General features: G+C 33.6%; 1 protein-coding gene across 3 annotated transcripts in view; it reads right to left on the bottom strand.

Annotated features, from left to right (window-relative positions):
• LOC100643291 (RNA-binding protein 24) overlaps positions 1–21524 on the bottom strand; it is a 28183-nt gene extending 6659 nt beyond the window's left edge. For 2 of the 3 annotated variants that reach the window (XM_012312358.3, XM_048409778.1), the window contains exons 1-4: positions 21134–21524; positions 16116–16521; positions 14504–14630; positions 11367–11427 (exon numbers count right to left, since the gene is read on the bottom strand). In XM_012312358.3, coding sequence (XP_012167748.1) covers positions 11367–11427; positions 14504–14630; positions 16116–16388 — 461 coding nt within the window. In that variant the 5' untranslated portion in view covers positions 16389–16521; positions 21134–21524. The remainder of the gene's footprint in view (positions 1–11366; positions 11428–14503; positions 14631–16115; positions 16522–21133) is intronic. The other variant, XM_003398199.4, reaches the window with a different exon arrangement.
• Between the last annotated feature and the right edge of the window lie 3570 nt (positions 21525–25094).

The raw sequence follows: 25094 nt of genomic DNA, 5'->3' as shown, positions 1-25094 counted from the left end.
GCGTTTTATGCCATCATTTCAATGTTACTTTCACGTGTATACCACTGCAAACGATATATTACTCGATAAAAACGCGAATGTAAATGTGTAGTGTTCGTGTAGGAATTATTCGATGCGTGAGTAAAGGACAAGGGAGGACAGGTGGACGGAAAGCGGCGCGTTACGAGAATGGTAACAGTGTGGTATCACTAAGGCGTGACAAAAAAAATGCGCAACAAATCCAATAAAATAAAAAAAAAATCCTCAATGTGTCGGCAAAACAACAACAAACCAACGACAAACGTGTGTGTAGGTCATTTCACGAATATAAATATACTTCTCGATACACGGCACACGATTACCTAACACCAACGTTAGTATACCTAAAATTCACAGGCGTAAGAAAGAAACAGAAAAGTGATACGTTCCACGGCAGTGCCTCTGTCTCTATCTCTTTTCCCTCTTTTTCTTTTTCAACGCGAAACGATCGCGTGTAAAAACTTGCCGCCCCGACACGATTCTCCTTAGCGCGTTCTTCAATTTATCGTGACACGATCATTTTCTTTTAGCCAACGACCCTTCAAACTCAATTATCTTTCTGCAAATTCTTACCGATAATTGATCGTTTAGCTGTATGAAACTAAAGACCGGTATCGAAATTAGTTCGTTGCCTTCAGCTGTAATTAATAATTATATAAACATTAAAATATGAAAGATGCGAAACTTACGTTTCAAGTGAATGTTTTTTTTTGCTACATCTGTGAAATAATTTTTTTTTTTTCATTTGTATCTGTATTATAGTAATGTTAAACACGATATTTCACGTAATTATTAATACGTTGTTTCGTAACTGTTTCATACTTTTGCGTGTAATTTTTATAACAGATATGTATCCAGCAAATCGCGTTTTGAAAGGACATACATACAAACACAGGAGACAGCCCTGAACTTTTTCGCGGATCGATAATAGCTAGTGTCCAGTCCACGAAGGAAATCAATATGTTGTCCTGTGGCTTCGAACGATAGTTTGCTTCGTCGAATTAGTGCACATCAACATAGATTAATGAACGTTGAAAACGTTCTCAGTAGCGCGTATTTCTTACCCGTCGTCTCAAAATTTACTATTCTGATTCGCTACGAAATTCTGTATTTTTAATGAAGATAAAAAAATCAAAGAAATAAAATGAAACGATAAAACAATTATCTGACGTCATTAATAAATCAATAAATCATAAACAAATTGATATTGATAAGTAAGACGATATTAATATAACTGGGTTAAAACGAACATTTTGTTAACCAGTGACTTGAGTTGAAACGATACGTTACAAGATCGAATAACAAAAAATTAATTGTAATTCCAGTTATTGTCTGTTTCGATTAATTGCACGTTTTAAAAGATTACTTACGTGGGATATTAATAACATTATAGCAACGTTCGTATGAAAGAAAGAATGAAATATAGGAAAAAAATGACAAAAATAAGGCAAGTAGTATGGAATTACAAAAGTATCTCTGAATACCTATAATCTCTAATCAATTTATATGATGAAACTTCCGTAATAATGTAAAAATATTCATCCTTACATATCACGTTCGTAAATACTGGATAAACTGTAATATACATTTATAACTGGTACAATCCTTAAGTAATAGTTATCATAAATTAGAAACATTTATAAAACGAGTCTACATAGTGTTGGCAAAACGAAGATGAAATCAGGAAAATATCATAAAACATAACTTACAGAATAAATGACAATGATAGAGGTAAGATTGAAGCAAACGTTTTAACGTTTTAATTTACGGAAATAATCGTCAATCTATTAAACGCGATGTTGATGTAAATGCCACGCGATCGAGCTTAGGTTTACAATGCTTTATTATTGTCACACTGAATGCATAAAAAGACATCACCTGCTATATTTTTTTGCCGAACTGATCGTCTAAGAGATTGGTATATCGGCGATCGTCGTAAAAATATTACACTTGGCTTGTTACCAGATGGCCACCAGATGCTTTCTCGAAGTACTTGCAGCCAATTTCTCGATTCTGACAATTTCCCCCGGCGAGAACTCCACGCCAAGTTTACGGAAATTAATAGGTTATTTCGAATCAAGTTTATTTCAATGCTTGAATATTTCTATCTAACTCGAAATGACGGCAAAGTAATCTGATTTACAAACAAGAATATTGCAAATAAGAATTTTTACTTCGATGGATATTGGTTACCGAAGTCTATTCCTGACGTCATTATATATGCACATACGCAAACATAGAAACTCCGAGAAAGTACATACTTATTATCGTCTTAACTTCTTAAGCTCCACTTTCGTAATATTACGTTTGTTGCGTACAATCTTAAAATTCGACTTCCGTAATATCGCATTCGATAAAAATCGTAATATTACGTAAAGCGTTTCTTTTCCACACATTTTTCTAAAACTCAGTGAGCCCTTAAGGGAATAAATTACTTGAAAATCCGTTACATCGTGTAAAATAACAATGCGAATCTATTTGTTAATATGTAATACGATTAAAAATTGATATTACAGTAAGTAATATTATATACTAATATTTTTAAGTATATTAAAGAATTTTCTCATTTCCCTACTAATTTATTCATTCTATTTTAGACTTGATCCCTGTGTTTTACTACTTTAACAAACTTAAAAATTACTCAAAATAGTACATTCAGTCATTTCTTACACCAATTTTTTATACTACATCGTTGTTAAATTTTTAATTTTTACGTCAATCTCAACCATAGATGTTAAAAAATTACATAACTGAAATGCAATATTGAATATCTGCATTGCACAATTCTCAGTCCAGACCTTGGACAACTTAATAAATTCACGAAATCGCCTCATCAACTTTTGTATGATCTTTTTTTTTCCTCCATTTTCTATTGGATTTATCTTGCTGACGCATCTTCACCGCGGTCTGTGCATTATGGATGGCTCGCGTGTCCTCAACCCCGCATTTTCTACTCTGCGTATTTTTATTTTACCCCCTCTATCTTCATTTCTCTATATATTGCTCTACCCAACGTATACATATATCTTCCTAGTTGTCAATACCTTCTAATTGTAATATCACGTTAGACAACTGACAATCGCGCACAATACTATCTAGTTAACCGAGGTAGCATCGGAAACCAGTAAAGCTTTTTCGATCATCCTAACGTAAATTTTAATTACGGAACTGAATTTTTGGCATGAAAATATTTGGTATTTGCGTAGCAAAGATTCAAGATCGTACTCAGATTTTGCAACACAATTCACATAACTAAATCGAATCGATTTATCTATGCTTGTTGTTAATTATCGTCTACATGAGAAAAAGTGTACACAAACTTGTGTTTTTTGTTGCGAACTTTCGAAATTTTCTTTATAAATATTCTTTATGAATTCGATTATCCATGTAATGAAAATTATTCTTCAGAAAATTATTTGCTATTAGCGATCAACGATATCGAAAGGACTTAAAGTGGAATCTGATTCAATTTTTGGAAACTAAAAAAGGTGTATAAAACCGTTTTCAAAAGAATTAAATATTTATATGTATCATATATAACAATATCAATATGAGATACAATTATATATATGATCGATTACCGATAAAAAGAAGTGATTACAAATTTGAACGATATATATCGCATTTTCATCTAATTAAAAGGTAATCGTAGATTTTAAACATTTAGTCGATGTAATAGCACGGTACTCAATGAATAGTGTGACTAATTGTCAACAATGAGTTCGACCTAACTATAACAGAATAATTTCTGAGCAATAACATTGATCGTCCGGCACATTCGTCCTTGGGATCTTCGTGCAAAAACGAGGCGGTTGTTTTAATGGTCAGCATAATTTTCGCGATGAGAAATTGTCGGCGACACATCACGAGGAGACTCGCATAGAAGTTTTCATACGATCGATGTAACCCGTGGATATGCTTGTGAACGAAAAAAACATGTCATATACCACATAATTTCTCCTGGGATTAAGTGTGACCATCAGGTACTGACAATTACAAAAAGAGAATGTCATTTTCGTTCCACTTCGAACTGATAAAAATAGATACCAATACCGATAAACTTATGAGATATTAAGGTATTATTAATTCAGTTGTCAATGGATCTAAACGTAGCACGTACTTTAAATTGTTCGTTAAATTGTTCAATATTTCATATTCGCTCTCGAAATCGATTCCGACGAACCGTACCTGATGTTAAAGAATATAATTTCGTAATACATGGGCCAAAATTAGGTGATTTAAGATAGGTATCTGCTGTACGAGTAATTCATAAGTAATGAAATTATGCAACGAAATCATATGGAACTATTCGAGGAAGCGATCTTAACGATTTGAATAATGTTACACAGAACACTCATGGATATAGGAGAACAATATTATTGGAGAATACACATTTTCCCAAATTCAGTAACCGTTTAATTTTGTATCTCATATTCTTGTACTATCTTTCCCTTAATCATTCCGTGTATGAAGATTATTAGTCGCAAATAAAGAATAATGAATAATTATAAAAACGAGCTAATTTCGAAATACAAAGTAAAAATTTGTCATAATTTAGGAAGAAAATCGAGATCCGTCCTCGCGAAATTTGCACTAGACTGATCGTATCATCCGGGAATTTCCGTTCATACTGTGCAATTGGTCACAAAAGCACAAACAGAAATATTAGAAGATAATAAGGAAAGAGAAAGTTAGAAAGAGCAGTTAAGAGTATAAAATATATAAATGGACGGATAGATAGATAGATAAATAAGAAAAAGAAAGAGAAAGAGAGAGAGAGAGAGAGAGAGTGAGTGAGTGAGAGAGAGAGAGAGAAACAAAAAGGCGTTTCATAGTCACGGAAAGGTTTGCATTGTCCTTTCGTGACATACCTAAGTGACCACCCTCGATTTCCGACGCAAAGTGGTCGTACACCGCGATTAAGATCTCCTGACTACGCGAAGTAACGCGAGGGCGGGCGCGTGGACAAAGATGCTTAATAGTCCCTTCTAATTCATGCGCGCACGCTTCCAAGGACTTGTATATTCAAGTACACGAAACGATCGTTATATACACGAGGGTTGTAAGAATTCGCTAGAAGCTTATGAAACGTCTAGTTTAGCCATGCCTGGCCTTAAACGAAATGGGGAATAATCAGAAGTATCGTAATTGCAAATTGCTTTAATTTAAATGTATGACTTGTGAGCGCAAGGATACGCTTTCTAGAACAATTTCAGATGAACGTAGAATACTATTGGACATGGTAAAACCGTATCTGTTTTGTGATGAAATTTCAAGTTTTGAAGTTGATCTACCTCTGACTCTGAAGTAGTTTCTTATGAAACTTAATTTAAAAGAAGCTACTTTGATATCCATGAATCTCCATTTAACTGTAGCAAAAATTACTGAATTGAAGTATAACTTGTCGTCCCATTATATTTCCTCCAGATTTAATCTCCTCGGCTTCTTCCACGAGCTCTAACTAATATGTATTCGCGAAATTGAAAGAACTCCTTAGTGATTGACGATTGTATGTGGAAAAAATTTCAAGAAATAAATTTCCTTGATGCAGGACATGAAAACACTGAAGCATCAATACATAAAGTACATCGAATATTTTCTTTTTAAATGAAATCCTTGAAGAGTTGGAAAGCATATATTTGTATACATAATATATCATAAAACAATGATTCATAATTTCAATGTTATATCCAAATATTGAAGATCTACTACTATCTATGTATACTATGCAAACTATCTATGACACACGAATGATCTATTTACACACGAATAAGCCTCTCCAATTCCAATGAAATAATAATATTATAAGCAACAAAATTATTAAGTCTCTAATTTAGATAATCTGGCTAATTATATCATTCAATACATTAATTTCATTTCACTCCTATATTTTTACCTATTTGTTTGATACAGTTGATAATAGACAATGCTCGAAATTTCAATATCAAGTTTTTTGATAAAGCTATGTATTCCTTGTCTCGAGTTAATTTTTGCTAATTCGCAATACAATTAATGAAACAATATTTGACACGACTTCTATATGATCTTATGATTTCAGGTACATTTTTAGGGAGTTCGAAAATTGTCCCATATAACATCATCAAGTCAACACATACACGTGAAACTGTGACGGCACGTGTGCCAGGTGGTCGCACCGTAATTTTCCCTTTAGAATGTTTCCGGATTGCGTGTTGATGAGTACCGTACTTTCTAGCGTGTATAGATATATCCGAACACCTGTGCGTTACAGAATACCTGTTTAATCGTCAGCTGTGCAATGTATGCGTATCAATTTGTATGTGTACGCGCGTGTATACTTGTAGAGTCAATGCGCAGTGCACAAATTGTATGAGCGCCGGCGCCGTGGATAATCCAATAGGATGATCTGCCAATCCTTGGGAAGCAGAACAGACCAATGGTGAGTTCGAGGGTGGTTCTTCCACAACTTAATTGTTTTTTTGATAGCACGTTCTTCTACTACTATTCATACTACCAGTCCGATTAGAATAACTTGGACGTGGAAATGTGGCAACCCAAGGTCGAAGAAAGTAGAGCATCGACGAAAAGTAAATAAATGAAGGTGAACGCAAACTTCGAAAAATGTTATTAAAGTAGATTTGTACGAAGATTTCTGGAACACAGCTTACGGAAATAGAGATCTGAGAATTAACGAAGATATATAAACATTTCGATGCAAAGTACAGTAATTTATTGGAATAGCTTTTTTCCAGTACCTACACGTTAAACGACTAACTGTTAAAGGAATTACGTAAAAGAAAAGGCGGCAACCTAGCAGCGAAAACATAAATTTATCTTTCAGTACATGTATCATTATGTGTTGAAAAACTGATTATTCATGGTCGTCCTTGAGATATTAAGGTAATAAACTGCGCTTCGAACGTGCAAAAAATTATGATCTCGTGAAACGTAACTTGAAACACGACATTCAGGAGGACTCATTTTACGGTTATTTGGAATACTTGATTTTACCACTGCAAAATTAATTTACCACTGCCAGAAACTGTAATGTTTATCTGCAGTAGGAGTGTATAAGACTCGCCGAATGAGTGACAGCGACAGGTGGATAGAAGCATCGACAATGAAAATAGAAACAGACATTCCATACGGAGCGCCGACTATGAACCTCTTTTCTAAAAGCAATACTTCAACTACGACAAATTCACGGCTAACTCTGATGAATATATTAACATCACTCATCTAGCTTTGCAATGGATGGATTCCAACAAAATATGATTATTGCTTACGTTTCAGTTTCGTATTCTATACTAATTTTTGTGGAAATGTCTAACAGACAAAAGCACGTTATATGAAGAATTTAATTAATTCGAAGCAAAAGCTCTATATTTATCATTAACAATTATACTTATGTATATGAAGTAGTTCATCTTAAATTAGTTTTGCAATTGCGACCTACAGTATATTTCATATCAATAAAATAACGTGTATTATACTAGAATACACGTAATATTAACAGTACTACCTCAATTATTTATAAATTAGTATCAGATAGAATAAAATATTAAATATTAAAATCGAGGAAAAATAATTCTCACGTATCTGATGTAAATTAAAGAATAATTTATGAGTCTATTTTATTGAAACGCTTCTAATCAATCAAAAATTTAAAAGTCACAAAGACTCGCGATTATAACAATTGTCTCATCTAATAATACGAACACTAAAACGGATCGAGAAAGAGTAATTTACTGGTATAAAGGAGAACGACCAACCCCAATAGAAATAGAAATTTTCATTATGGCACGGCTCTTTGTAATTCCGTTCACAGAGAAAGAACAGTTTTAATTCGTGTTAAAAATTCTCCCGTAGAAACCCTCGACGGAATGGCTCAAACATAGAAGCTGACACGGGGGACAGGTGGATCTAAATAAAGATTGGACCAACGCCAGAATCTCCAAGATGGCTGAAGCGAGATGCGAGGCGTGTCATCGTCGTGGTCGTCGTCATCGTCGTTGTCGTAGTCGTCGACGGCGCGACGGACCGTTGTGAAAGCTTACGACACTACGAATTTACTAGCACCAAGAAAATCCTCTCTGACGTACAACACATCTTCTGGTCGGTGTTGGATTTCACTTTTCCACCTACGTTCCGCTAATTTGAGGACATGTGCTTCGCAACACGGATCTACGATTATGCGTTCGATGTAAATGATATTCTTGCCAATCTTCTTTCATATTAATAATCGAGATATATATTGAACTTGCGTATTTAATATTTGATGGAATTTTATACTGGCAAAATTCTCTCATTCTAATTTTTTACTATAAATAGAAAGATATTTTTGTTTTTCAGTTTTGAAGTAAATGACGACGGGCAATAATTTTAATATTATTCAGAAATTATAAAATAAAAACACGAAAGTTATTTTTACTAAGCCACTACGACTTTACCTACGACGTTTTAACGAATTATCATATGTGTATAAGTTAGTTACGTGATTTAAAGTAGCAATTTCTGTCCAATCAGTTTAAAAAAAGATAGTTTGCATCGTTGTCCTATCATAAATAAAAATTGAATGTAAAATTATTGTAATTTCTTTTTACTTCAACACGTAATTAATTGAATATTTTTGAACCCATTATCTACCGAACATTTTACACGTAAATTTCTTTTGGACTTACTAGTCATATAAAATGTAATTTTCTCACATACTGATGTTCTTTCTATTTTCACGTTCAATTTCACTGTGAAACGTAATGTAACACAAGTCAGGGCGCCTCCCGTTGTCTTTCGATTCGAATAAGAACATTCGTTTGATAGCTCGTTTCAAAGAAAGAAATATTTACTGGCATTTTGCATTGCAGCTTTGCTAATTGCCAGTACATAATTTTGATATTGCATTGTCATGACATAAAATATTTATGTGCCTGTAAAAACAAGTTACAAGGAATAGTTCGATTTCCAGGCTTGTTTTCTTCAATTTTCTAATGACAGACGGTACACCGTGTTATATTAAAGTCCAAAAACCACCACGTACAACACCAAAAAATACAACACCAATAGCGACACCAAGTGTAGTGTAAGCCTTAACCACACACACAAGGTTATTAATATTATAATGGTTAGCGGAGCCTGTACACTTGACGAATCTCCGTTTCATCTGAACAAAATTCGTTCATACATCAAATGGTAATGCGTTAGTAAATACTTTCTTTTTTCCCTTAGAATTAAGATATTTAAAAACGCCGGTATTTACTCGAAATTTATAATACGGGAGATAACGATATTGAGAAACGTTACGACAATTTTTGTTAGTAAAACAGGAACGAATGTATTTCTGGTTCTTTTTTCTCTTCGTAGCGATTCTACCTTTCGATACCGTTCGATATCTCCACGAATTTCTATGCTGCGCCCAAGAATCTGACTGGGCCAAACGGGGTAAACCGCGATAAAATCGATTGCCACGATGAAAAATTAATGAACGTTGTCGTGTTTCGCGGCGGTGCGGGTCGATTTCCGGTGAAAAATACGGGAGATCCACCGCTTCGAAGAATCGACCGTATCGTTCATAATTCAACGAAATTCTGCTGCACACGGTTAATCTCCTCTTGCTATGTTCTTCTCCTTTTTTCAATAATCAGATAAATAATTCACAAAGCAAGCGTTTTACGTGACGGTTTTCCGCAAAAGATCATTCAACAAATTGAAATTCATAAAAATAGTCGAAACTTCGCGAATGATATCCTATACTAGTTTCAATCCGAAAAGATAAATACTTACAATCGTAAACAATATTACTTTTAAATGGACTACTAATAGAATTAATACTATATTCAGAAAAACGAGTTATCACGATTATAGTAAAGTTCCAATCTTTTAAAATTGAAGAAGACCCGTCACCAAAAACAGACCAAAATGATTAAAAAAAAAAAAAAAATGAACAAATACATGAAAACAATGCACGCGACCAAAAATTTGAAATTTAGGAAAAAAGAACAAGATACTCCATATGAAACACACTGAATATAAAAAAAAGCCGAAGTAATAAAGAACCTATACGAAACATAACAAAACATTTATTTAAGTAAAATAAAATGTTTTGATATTTGATAATAAATGTCGCCATCGGTGTTCGACTTTGCAACATTTAATAGCAAATTATACGTCTGTTTGTGTTACAGAATTTGGTTTTTAATGGAAAACATACTACGTTGCCTCACTGTTATCTTGTTCACTAAATTAACATATATTATTGCGAATTAATTAGACAAATTCCTATTAAGATCATAATTATACATAACATTATAATTATTGTAATTAATATTAATATTAATATTATTACGATTATTATGATTATGTTGATTAAGAAAAAGAGTGTAAAAGAGTAAAGACCAAAAAAGTCAAAACCAATAAACAAACAAATCTCTCAGCAACCGCAATCATTATCATATCACTTCACGTCAACCTCATCAAGAAAGAAGAAACAAAAAACACAACCAAAAAAATACAGTAGTAGAAGAAGAAGAGGCCGATCCTCGGAAGTCTGATTTTGTAGCAATAAATTCGTGGGTACTCATGGCTTCTGATACGTGTGCGTGTGCCGCGTTCTTTCTCTCTCCCTCCCTTTCTTTTTCATCGATTGCAAATATCTCTGCCCCTTCTTTCTGTTTCTCTTTTCATATATTTTTCGTTTCATGTCTCTCTGACTCTTTCCGTTCATCTCTCTTTACATTTTTTTATATTTGCGCTCCTTAGAACGGCCATGGCGCTCTCAAGGATCTCGAAAAGGGAATTCTCGTCTTGCTCCCTTACGCGCAAGCGTCAGGATGCTGAAACGTTATATATAGTCTATCTTTAACAAAATATTCATAACATTATCAAACTGAAACCGTCAAGCGAGTACCTTCGTTCTCGATTTTCGAGTATTTTCTTTTTTTTTTTTCTTTTTCTACCGACCTTGTACGATTTCTCAGTTCCCTAAAATTGTCCCCTTCTTTCGTTGTATATAGTAAACAAAATTAGTACCAAAAATCAGAGAAAAATTTTTCTAATGTGTCTTTCCCTTAATTTTGTAGCAAAATACGTCAATTATTGCACATTGTTAAAAAAGCCATTTGAAAAGTATAATCGATCTGTCGTAAAAAAAAAATACTACCTTAACTACTCAAAACCGAACGATCGTTGGTGCATCATTTTTGTCTTGGTACGTTCATGTTAGATTATGTATAAACGATGCAACTTTACAATTCAATTTCAATAATGAGAATGCTAGCGAGGACTCCTCTTGACTTATGCTATTTTTCAATGATTACAATTACAACATGTATATTCTTAATATTTTTCGACAAATCACATCAACATAGACTCACCCATATTGGCCAGGAAGAACTGCGGGGTATCCAGCTCGAATGCCAGCAGCGAACGGGAATGCTGAAATCATAAACAGTTCGGAGTTAATCCTATTTACGTTTCTAATGGCCAGCCCTGAACTCGAGCACCCGTCTTCGTGTAAATCGAACATCCTGTTCTTTGCAAATATCTCTACATATTTCTTTCCATCTAGTCTAAACGAGAATATTATTTACCGGTGTCCGTAAAACAGTATACGCGACAACAGATATATTAAGATACGTGTATATTCTTTTTTTCAAGAATAGATTCCCGATTGCAGAGGGGATAAAGAGATAAAGAATGAAAAATTTATTAACATTTTTCTCATTTTTGCTATGATATCTGTGATATGTAGAAATAATTATCATGAAACATTTTTCTTACCGCTTTTATGAGTTAAACTTAATAATACTTTGTTTAATAATACTTTGCTAAACTTTAATAATAGGTATAGTTAGTATAAAGTATAAAATACACATCGTACTTTGTATATATGGACATAATATGAAAAATCACAAAATGTGTACTGTATAGAATAAAATTTCAGAATTAATTTTTTGAATTTAAATTACATTAAGCTGCGATAAATTAAAAATCTTAATCAAAATATTAAAATTTTTCATTTGTTTTAGATAAAATGTACTTGTAAGATATAATACGTTTCAACTCCACTATTTTTTTTTTTTATTGAATAAATATTATAAATATGAAGTTACAGATAATAAACAAGTTGATTTTAAATATCAACTTGTTCGTTTCCGACACAAAGCTTTGTGACTTCTTTTATGATGAAATAAGTATGAAGTATGTAGCTGTATTGCAAGTTTACGCATATGGGTAATATGCATAACATAGCATTCACGTTGGATACATTTATATTCTGATTATGATAATGACATGCTTTCTATCAAAGAATAGATTATCATACGTAATACGATTCAAAATCATTATTGATACACATATGCAATTCTATACATATATAGTAAAATACGATACAAAAAAAGCAGACTATCTCAGAAAAAAACATGCACCAAAGAAATTGATATCGATAAATTAATGCAACTAAGCAAACTAAAAGAAATATTTCACATATTGTGATGACATATACTTGTCATGCTCCAATGCTGCTTACGAATACTCAGATTTATATTTTTTTAATATACGAAGTATCTTATAAACATGTATTTTAAAAGTTAAATATTATAGCGTATAATACGATCCGTGATTACTTGCACTTTGAATATAAAATATAAATTTAATTTAATTGATAATATTAATTATATTGAATTCGATACAAAAATTGGTAAATTCTTTGAGAAGGCATATTTTAATATTAAAATATTAAAAGCATTATAGACTGACTTGAAGACAAAAATGATTCTTGTACGTTGAAAGAAACAAGAAACAAAAGTAGAGGCGGCAGTCGGGTTAAAGCAATTTTAGACTTAGGTGCCGAAGCGCCAAGCTATCTTGGCCCGGAGCCACCACTAGAGTTCAAGAAAGTGATTCGAGGGACGCTTTTCGATTTGCACAAATGTCGTTCGTAATGCTGTCTTTTGCCCTTTCGTTGTTCCTTCAACTTCTCAAATTTAAAAGCAGTGAACTTAAATAGTTAGAGAAGTGGCAGGGTCGTTATTTTCCAGGAAGTTTAAATTTGAATAAATTAGAAATTCTAATTATGTATACATATTTTACTTTTTCCATAAGGTAGAAAATCTAAATTTCCTAATTGGTATCCAAATGAAATATCTCATTAAGAGAACCTTTGTGATGAATTTCCGAGTAACTTGAACACGTGTCCTCGATATATCAAGCAGAAGTGTAACTCTTCGGCCAAGAAGTACGTATATCTGTTGCTCTACCGAATGGGATTTGCCGATTTGGCTATGTTTCAACAACGTAAAACCCGTGACAATGACGCGCAAAAATCATCTGAAAGATTACAAATGATATCTATTCCGGTAAATTTATCAATGTCTCGGGGCAAGGTTTTGGAATTGCATTCTCTGTACAATTCTACGAATTATGGATAATTTGCCAAAAGTTTGAAATTAGTTCGTTAGTAATACAAACGAACCATATTCCAAAATTTTATCAAATATTAACATTAATGTGAAATGAAGAATATTTGTTAATATATGTATATTTTTAAATACAGAATGAATCAATAAGATCTAACACTTGAAATAACTCGTTATCTATTTATTTAATGCAAAAACGTTTGCAATTTATTGTATTCGAGGCGACTGATCGGACAAATACATTTTCGTTTCTTGACGCCTTATATTTTGTAAGATATCAAGGTGACTCTGAGTTCTTTAGATAATATCGCTTTTTTTATACTCCGTTGTAGCCGCTAGGAAGATCAATTCATTTGGCCTTGAACCTCAAAAGGAAACGAAAATTTTTGGAGCGTAACTGCATCCCGCGTCGAGCAAGCTCTGTATCGGCTTGAAGATAGACACAAACTAGTATTTTGATATTTGAAACGCGTGTTTTCTTACGTTTGACTATATCTGTGATAACGTTATTTGACCATCAACGACTAAAAGAAGCTACCTCCAGTATTTACATTACTTTGGATCTTAGATTTAAAGTAAGCAATGTAGTACCAAAAACATATATATATATACATATATATACATATATATATATATATATATATATATATATATACATAAGGTCAACCTTAAAAAACTCAGAAGATATAAGGCATCAAGGAAATCAAAATGTATTCATGCGATCAGTCCCTTCGAAACAATAAATTTTATTTCAAATATTTTGCGATAAAGTCAATAGGTAACGAGTTATTTCAGGTGTTATTCCTTGACTTACCTTGTTTGTAAAAAGATATCTTTTATAATATTTTGTTAAAAGGTTCAAGACAATTCGAACTCTTTTTATATCCATTGATAAGTAAAAATAAGCAATACTAGAATACCAAAGCACTAATTTAAAGTAAATTTAATCGAAGAGTTAACACCTAGGCATCAGTCAAAATAAAAACGTTTAAGCGACAAGAGACCAAACACCATCAACTGTCGAATTTGTCCCAAATATTTCGCACAATTCATGTTCATTGAATAAGCATTTGCATACTGCTGAACAAACTTACTCGCTTGTAGATTACCCCTAGGCTTAGCTCCCAGAATTGCCAGGTTGACGTTTGCTTTGCGACCGTCGATTATAGGGTTAGGGTCTTTGCACGCCCTCTCTGCTGCTGGCCTGTCTCCCATGATCACCTGCGTACAGATCCGATCGATTATTCGACTAATCCTTCCGCTTCACCTGGATCTTGCACGCCTCTCCCTCATAAGCAACGATATAAGCCGTGTATGTACCATACATGTAATACCCGGATATTTCAACGACGTTTCAGATAATTTATTCTGTTGGTTGTTCTAAAAATCTATATCAATTTTTCAATATAAGCCTCTATTGTTATATACAATTATTCGGTTCATTAGCGAATACCTGGTTTCTAAACTAATATTGGTAAACCGTGTAAAAGAAGCTTAAAAAACAATCAACTTTACGTTCAAACATATTTCTTTGATTATTTTTAAACTTTGTTCGAAACTTCCTGCGGAAACTACTATTTCATGTATGTATAGCATGGAACTATATTTTCTTCATTACGCTTTTATTTGTAGCTTGATATTAAAAATATTTAATTTCAAAATAAACGAAACTTCTTTAACTTATAGATAAACGAATGAGGAACATTTAAGACAAACTTTATATTTTATAATAAACGGATTGAACAAAGTATAGACGGTTACGGAATTTATAGATAAAGTACAAGAATACAAAATGAGTGAGTAACTTAATGAAAAAAGAAAATGTCTAAGACATTATGGAATGTTACTGAAAACACCGTAATACTGATAGCCAAGTAGTATTCCAGTAATAGTGTAAGCACTACTACAAGTAATAACGAATATTTTTAACAGAATTTCCTTTCGACAATAAGAACAATAAGGGCAATAAGGGTAATAAGGACGTTGACTCGTAGATTTCCATATTATCCTTTGTATAAGTAATGTATATTTGATAGAAAGGGAAACTGGTAATGAAGTACACCTACACGTATATACCTTTACGGAAGAAAGAACATGACGGTATACAGAAAATTAACAAAACAAGTCTTTTTGAATATGAGTGAACAAACTGGTTACGTTATCGTAACAAATTATACTATTATCTTTGTACACTTAACACGTTTGTCCTAACGGTCAACGGCGGTTGAAGAATCTTTTCGAGTTTATATTTTAAATGAAACTTCGTAAAAATATATAATCCTATGGGGATAAAATTATTGAAAACAAAAATTATTGCAAAAATAATGCTTACATAGGAATGACATCAAATCATACATTTGTTGAAGCAAAAATTTTTCAAACAAAATCATTAACAAATTATTTCGATTTATCATCGATAAGTTATTATCGATTTGATTATAAATAACTAAAAATTAAATTCTATCGGTCCTCTTAGCTCCATTTTTTAATTGTAAAACCTTATGCTGCAAAATTGTTAAGATTTGTGATCATCAAGATTTAGTACATATATACCTTTGATACTACTAACAATGGTACAAATAGAAATATACTTAAGCTACTCACTCTAAACTATTCGCAAAGTCAAAGCATTTCACAACAACAACTATGAATCAGGAAAAGTAAAAACATATCGAATAAATAGAATGTATTATTTACAATACTTACGAAACCATAGCCTCTACTTTTCCCAGTCTGCCTATCGGTAATGACCACGGCTTCCTCGATATCACCATATACGTTAAAATGTTCCCTGAGACTTTTGTCAGTTGTATGGTAGGGCAAACCTCCGACAAAAAGTTTTGTCCAAGTAGTATCTTTTTGTTGAGGCGTAGTACCAGCTAAGGCACCAAGGCCCGAGACTAATTCGTCCGGTCCTGGCGCCCCAACAGCGCCAACCGCACCGACGGCACTGAGACCAGCGGCACCAGGCATCAACATCCTCCAAATTTTGGCGAGATCACCGCCGGACGGGAGGACGACTTGCTCAATTTTGACACCTTCTGTGATACTTTGGTCAACGCTAATTACGTCACAGGCTTAACACCATTTAGACGATTGACGATCTGGTTATCTAGAATTGAAAAGAAATTCAAATTTTTATTAAGTACTAATTCTCTCATTAGGACGTTCTAATTTGATAAACATTCTTATTTTAATATAATCCACACTACTCTTTAGAAAAAGCATATTATGACATAAAGAAAGTGTATTATAAATTTCCTTTCCATCGAAATCATACGTTTTATTCTTTTTCGTTTATCAAATTAAAGTCAATTGAACATATTCGAAACTATATTTTTTTATTAGAGTTTAGTATTCATTGAGAAAGTAATTGTTTTTTATGCGCTGTAAAACAGGAGAATTTTTTCTAAGATGAAAAGATAACTACTGTACATTTATGCAAAGTATTACCGTCATTAATTATTAAGTATCAGTTACTGTTATCTCTGACGTAATTTTCACAACTAAAACACGAAAACCGATAAATTTTCTTTGCATTTGCGAACATATTTGGCTTTATAGTCATGATACTCCAGAAATACTTAATAATGAAATTCTCTTTAAAGATATAAACGAATAAAAATAGCATCAAAGATACATACATAATAATAATTATTATGCTAATACTTGAGAGAAATTGATAAAATTGAACATACATAGTTAAAAATACGAAATGCATGAAATACAATTTTATTGTAACCGAAGAAAAGCAAAATCAATAAAATTCTACGAGAAGACTGAAACATCCTGAAACAGGGCGCGATATGAACAAGGGAAAAGCAGAAAGTACGCGTTTAGAATTCAATACCCGTGATAGACGACCCTCCAACGAATCGCATCGCCCCGCATGATCTTCGTGAAATGCATAAACATACGTGCACAGGCATACAAGGATTTACGTTCATATAAAAAAGATTTCGTGTATCCTACATTGCACGACAATGAAAGAAAGACTAAAGTAAACTGTTTCTCCCCTTCTTATCCCAATACTCCAAGTACTGTTCTACCCTCTTCTCTCAATTCCCTCGAATCGATAATTCCTTCGTGCATATAAAGAGAACAGATAAAAATCCCCTTCTGCGCGGAAGCGGGACCCCCGTACACCGGGAAAAACCGGCGAGCCCGCCGGGAACAAGAACAGAAACAGGCACCACTGGTGTAGTGCCAAAAGAAGAAGGATGCGGAAAGGTAGGTACCTTGAAGAAGAAGAAAAGGGCAAGGAGAGAAGGGACCCTGACCTCCATTCAAGGCTCGGTAACGGCCTGAAAAGGGAGCCAGTTTTACTTCTTGTGAGGAGCAAAACTGCCCGGGCCGAACCTAGCTAGTAGGGTATTTTTCGTGTGGCTCGGCTTTCGAGTTTCTGCAATGCTGCAGGCAAGGATAGAAACAGAGGTCTACAGAAGGGACCCTCTTTTTCCTTCCCTTAATACGTCTCTCTTTCTCTTGCGCATTTTTTCCTCTTTCCTCCTTTCCATATTCTTTCACTTCTTTCTCACACTTATATTGTGAACACCAGGCACAGGCCCTGCGAAGTGGGCCCTACGTTCTCTCCTGCTCCCCTCCTCTATCCCTGCATCCCCCCACCCCACCTGCCTTACTACTACCAGCACCGTTCGTGACAGTGCACCACTTCGCCAGGACGGCCCTTCCTCGTCTGTTCTGTCGGATCCCCCAAAACGACGGCAGCTGCTGCAGAAAACCGGTGCAGCACGCCGTATAATCATATTGTTGTATTGCCATTGGGTTCCTCCTCCACCACCATCGTTGCTCTTTCTCTTTTTCACTCTTTCTCCCTCTTTCCTCATCCTAGAACCAAACGTAACTACACTTGGGACGTTCGGTCGAGCATAAAGGCCGCTTTTCTGAATTCAGCTACCGTGGAAGCAACGACCGTATTACGTACATAGTTAATAAATACTATGTTTTTACAATTCCAACATTTTTGTAATTTTCTTGTTGAATACGCTAGCAAATGAGATTTCGACAGCCGGCTGCGAGAATTTTTAGGTATTCCTTCAGCACAAGTGTGCTTCGAAGATCCAAGTTCAGATAACAGGCACGTTAGTATAACCTGGACAGTTCGAACATCTCGGTTCTCGTACAAATAATACAGGAACTAAATCTCTTGAAAAAAATAGAAATTCAAACATGGAATATTCTCAACTTTGTTATCATTTAAACACTTGATTGTCTGTTGTCCTCTACATACTTGCTGGCTTCGTTACAACAATAACAACAGACTACTTGAATTTTATATCGAATTTCTAACTTAAATAAAAATTATAATTATGTAATATATAATTATAATTTAAGTTACAATTATTTAATATATAATTATAATTTATAGAAAGTGTACAAAAAATAACTATCAAAGGACAACCGAACAATGAAAATAATAAGACGTTATTTTGTTAACAATATAAACATGAAAAATCTTAGAAGAAGAAGATATTGTAGAATATCCATGAATGTTACTTGGGTAACATTCAAAATTAGAAAGTTATTTAAAACGGGAACGTTTGTGCATTTGGTTCAGTGCACAAGAATCTTCACACCGAGTCGAGTAAAACGATTCTATAAAAAGTAATATCAGCAATTCGAGATTCTTATAAATCAGTTGATTTTTATAAAGCAAGAAAAAATATGCGCTCGTTCGTATAATATACTTGAAAGCTACGTGCATTAACATCGTAAATATGTATTTTGCGCACTTTCCTTTTAATAGAAATCATTATGACATGTATAAAGCATCGGAAAAAATAGTTCCATCCTTTCAGGTAGTATAACCGGCCACTGTAACAACTGTACCTAGAGCATGATAACTAAGATCTGTGTCGTGCATAGGTATGTTTAATCCTACTACACTATTTGAAAATAAGATCATTAATAAACGTCTGATATGTTTCATACAATCAAAAAAATAATTTGTCCTATTAATAATTGTAATATATTAAATTTATCAGTTCAATCATATAATAGATAAAACGTTACTTATAAACTGAAGAAAATAGGTCAAAATAATATTTAAATGAAAATAACATACATAATAATATCTGAATATTAATTAGTCACTTAAGAAAAAAAGATACGCGTGCATTAAAATCTAGAATTATTAATAATTCTATGAAGCAATTTCATAGAAATAGTTTCGATACAACTAAAGAAAGTCTCAACTACATATAATTGTGTTCTGATCACGGTGCAGCCTCGCACATTCGACACTGGCCGATTGCCACGCGCTCGACGAAACACACTAAAATATCTTCTCGGCCAAAGTCGCAAAGGCCAGAGTTTTAGAAAACACGAGACGATGCCCGGCTTTGCTCGTAGACCGTGAAAAAACTTTGCAGAAAGAAACTTTTTAAACGTGAATAAAACGATACCTTTACCAGTTGGATATACGAAATTTCTTTTTTTAACACGTTGGTTGAGATATTATTGTAACTCAAAATGTTGTATCTCTTAAGAGTGCATAGAATTAAAAGCAGCATTGAATTATTTATGTTCTATATCAGAAGACTTGTTGAAACATAATTGACAATGATCGTGTATGGTCTTGAAAAATGTATATGCTACAAATACTCAGAACCATGCAATTTTAATTGCTACTATTCTTGAAATGCAAGAATACTATACATATTCTTCAAAAACGATTTCTGTTCGATGAAGATTATATTTTACATTCTTATATCAAGCATATATTATTTTTCTAATAACAATAAAACTTATATTCAAATCAAATTATTTTATGGAATATTTGATAATATATAGGCAATACGATGACACTCCAATTAGTGACCTTATTACGCGATCATTATTTCAATTTTAATATTACGCTACACTTTGTTTACATAATAATATATCTTCTATATATAAATCTTCTATACATTTCATCTATATAAAAATTCCTATAAAACATATATATCATTGTATTGTACATAAAAAATTACAATTTTAAATAAAAATATATTTTCTTTTTCTAGTAAAAAATATTGTATATTCTGGAGCAACGTATCTATCGAAAAGTCAGAAAAAAGAAATTAAAAAAAATGATGATTCTCCGTTCATTTACGCCAGACGGCTGTAATCACCTGCACACGTTTCCAGGCCTTCTGCTAAAGAGAAATCGTCGAGCCGACGTCGAGGTTTATTAATAAACGTTGTGGTACACGTGCCCGTCGTCGTGTACCCCTTTGTCGCGACGAGACCGCTGCAACGGGGGTGAAAGAGGAGCGACCGAGAGAATAAGCAGATCGTTTTACGAACACGCAAGATGGCCTCGTCGAAACATTTGGCCATCGGATAAACAGTATTTTCTAGACATATTTTATAATCTCTTGTCCCATTTCGCGTACTTTATTAAAATGATATTACAATATGGGAATATTTAAACATTCATATTGCGAACATCGACCTAAATTCATTAAAGCATTGTACATGCAAGAAAACCTTTCATAACGTTTGCAGCAAATTATTATTTAGAAATATTAACATATAACATAAACAATTACGTCATAATATGTATTTGTAACGGTATTGTGCTATGTAATGCCTACTTAATAACTCTATAATTATATTATCGAAAAGCTAAAATATCGGATATGTTTGAGTAATGTACGATTGAGTAATCGTAACTCCAACGGAATATTTGTATAGAAGCGACGCAAATTTTCAATACGCACCTTTAATTTTTCGAAGCACTGTCACCTGATACACTGGAACGTTGCTTTATAATCCCAATGAAAAACACCAGGAAGATATTCACACCAATAACGTAGGTATCCTTCCAACAGTGAAATTATCAGTTGATGATAAAAATCGACGTTATAAATTAAGTGCACACGTTCAACAGCCGTTTGCGTTAGGAAGAAATTTGATTCATTACTACGATATGGGAGAGAATTTCCCGAAATTTGACACGTTTAATGAACCGATAATATTAACGCGAAACACTTTTGATGACACGTAAGTACGTAACGAACGATATACTTTACGATTAACAATTTTTTGTACACGCACACATCCGACACGAACGAAGGCCCACGTGCGAGTACCGAACTGCCTTTAAGTTTGCAGTTACCGTGCTGCGCGCCAGTTCGTCGGGTTCTTCGACGATTTGTAATTTCATTGGTCCACTCAAACCCCCACTATCGTGTAGTACCAGTAGCGTAGCACAACGACGACCGAATGAGACACGAAAGAGATGCAAAAAGTAAAATCAGCTAGTGACGACGTGTTGACAAATCTTTCGTCATTTTACCTCGTAGAGGGATTTTAAATGCTAATTAACCGTGGATTAGAAGCTTTCGTACTATTATCGAAATGAAAGATCCTATGTTTTTACTTCCTGATAATTATACGTTTTACTGATGATTCCCCATTCTTGAGAATAGAACAAAGAAATAGAGATAAAATTGATTTTCATTTACGCTATTTGTAATTACTCATACAGCACGAGATATAACTTTAACTATGCGGCATTCGTTTATTCTCTTTTTAAAATTTATGACATCATTATTCACGCTGTTATAATGGATAGAAAAGCAAACAAAAGACATTGTGGGTTAACTTTTATGCATACAATCACATCATTGCTACCTATTTCTTTTTTAATTACTACTGACTAACGTATTTTTAACAACGTCGAAATTAAAATGTAACAAAATTTAAAGACAATGTGGCATTGATGCATTTGCGACAGCGTTGGAAAGTAGCAATACCAATCCGAAATGATCCTACAGGATCCACGAGGCAAGGCGGTGGTCCGTCGAGGAGTATCAGCTGTTCGAATTATTATCGTTGCAGGCGACGGCAGATGTTCACTAGGCTAAAACGCTCCCTCGAAGGCTTTGAACCCGCTGATCTCTTTTCTTCGGAGCGGGTGAAAAACTTTCAAGGAAGCCTAACATCCCGTTCAATCTCACACAATGTCCAGTTCCTTATCCTTGCTTTCCATAAGAGAGTGAAACAAATTAAAAAAGAAACAATTAATAATGATAATAATGAAAAAAGGAATAAAAGATTTCTCGATTTAATTCAATACGAATCTTTTTAAACACGGTGTTTGTAACTTCAAAACTATATTTCATTTGACTTTTATTACTTCAAATGCTCTTGAGTGTCCTTCTTTATAATCCTATTTTAATATCATTTATTATATAAAGTAGTCAGTCTCATATGGAATAATAACTTCCAAAACATTGAATATATATATATATATATGTATACATACATATATATATATGAGGTGACCGCAGTAATAAACAGGCAAAAGTAATGTTTTTAAAGGATCTCATAGATAATTGCGGCAAAGATAATTTAACCAATCTCTTCTCCGATTTTGCACAATCGGTTACCTCTGTGTGTAGCATTGTTCGAAACCTGCCGTAGTTACGTGTCACGAAGTACGTATAAGATATCATCGTCGTCTGCGTTTGAAGGAGACCCCATAGGTTCGTGGCACGCGCTGCCAGCTGCCCCACAGCTGTCTCTCTTCTCTGTCGTCCCCCATACACGAGACCGGGGTTCTTACCAGAGTGTAGTGCATTTACCACACAGAAGGAGCCTTTTCGCCTCTACATGCATGTACATCAAGTTCAAAATGCGTGTGTCCAAAACATATTTCGTAGGTATACTTACGTACGTTGTTACGTCGTTGCGTACTCGATGAGGTGCACCCTTGAGGAACGTCGAGACGTACGGCTCCAAGAGATAAACCGACACTTATTATCTAGGAATGAGGTGTTTCTTCTATAAATTTTCAAATGCTTATAATATTTCGCATTCCAGTAGACACTTTTAATTTTGCTTGCAAATTTGTCTGAATACGTAATAAGAACGTGCGGCTAAAATTATAATACATAATTATTACGTGTATTAACCATAATAAAAAACGTACATTTTGTTTGTACAGAATTCATTAGATCAAACTACTTTACTGATCACGCGTGTATACTAATAGATATACTCGTAAATAGTAACACCATCTAAAAAAGAAATCTTGCTACAAATGTGGATAAAAATGTTCAATAAGATGTAAAATACACGGAAAGGTGAGATAACACGCTAAACAGAGAATAAACGTGGAATATAAAATAAAGATCTTGTGAAAAGGTCAGCTTATATTTTTATAAAAATTCTATGCTTCGCATTATTTTCAAACATCAGTTGAAACTTCGTAGATCTGTACTATATGTACTTCTATTCATGTCCAATTGGTCCTACAATAATTGTTTCTTGAATATATACGGTAGCAATATTTTATCGTTTTACTAAAATACTCTGTGGGGTTTTACATTTGCGGTTTCTCATCCGGTTTGTCCGATACGCAGGAAATAGTCCTGAAGTGTCCTAGAGGATGCAAGGCTATTAGGTTTCGCGTGGAAAAAAGTATGAGCGATGTAGAAAAAGGTGGGGGAAGGAGGAATAGTGACAGGAGATGAAGAGAGCAAAAGTGCTTATACTGAAAGTAGAAAAAAAAACGGAAAATCAAAGTACGCACGATGGAGACCGGAAATCCCAGGGCGTTCAACCCTGACACCCGGTATATATTTAGACTTAAGGAGACACACTCTAATCTGATCGCATAGATAAGGATGAACAGCCTATCGAATGCAATAACTTAAAACATAGTAAGTTTGTTGTATTTTAAAAAATAAATCAGTCACTTTCTCGAGTGCAACCATAATACAAACGATAATAACAATAATAATAAGTAATATACAGAAGATCCCTGGTTCGTGTTATATAAAATGGAAATTAATTAAATGAACTAAAATAACGCGTACATTGGCATCCTTTGGCAACTTGCAAACTTGTGCAATAGATAATCTACGCCGTTTCTGAGGAACTATGTTCGTTAGCACATTGTCCTGATAATATCGACATCCCCTTCCCTCCTCAAAAAAGAGTTAACGCTTCCGTGAAGGAAGTCGATCGTTTCCTATTTGCTTATTGCATAATCACGCACGCAATACTGTGTCAGTGTATCGAGTCTACCCCTATTCATACATCAAGTTTCAAAATAACCAAGCATGTGTGTATAGGTATAGGTTTTACACTTCTTAAATATTTACTGGATTTTATCAAAATAATTATGATTTCGTTACGTAATGAAACTATAATTATGTTATCAAAACTTTCATTTTCAGATCGTTCTTCAAAAATTGGTAAGTTATATATGCTATACTTTTTTCAAATTTTCACAATTAAATAGAATGTCTTATAACTTTTCTTAATATTTCTTAATTGTTAAAAATTTTATGTCTCTTGATGTATCTAAAATAACGAAAATGGCTCTAAATAAAAAATTTGATCAAAATATTCTTAATTTAAAGCTAATTAAAATATTCTTACGGTAAGCAGTATAAGTAAGTAGCGCGTTTTATAGTTTAATTGAATGAATAATACAGATCAGAGGACAGATAAATTTTCTTTGTGAAAAACCATTCGTAAAAGCTGCAAAGTATTCGCGTCTTTAGAAACACAATACCAGCAGTGGCGGCCTTCTCGAAATAGACGAGAAGCCCAGCCCTCCAAACTCGTCCGAAAATAAAACAGGTTTCTTCCCTGCAAACCACGCTGTCCGATTGGTAGACTGACAGAAGAGTTTGCCGATTAAGCGACAATTAAAAAGAATTGCGA

This window comes from Bombus terrestris, chromosome 10 (genome assembly GCF_910591885.1).
Source record: "Bombus terrestris chromosome 10, iyBomTerr1.2, whole genome shotgun sequence".
Taxonomy (NCBI): Eukaryota; Metazoa; Arthropoda; class Insecta; order Hymenoptera; family Apidae; genus Bombus; species Bombus terrestris.
Note: the sequence above shows the minus strand (reverse complement) of the source record. Positions and strands in the feature narration are given on the sequence as shown.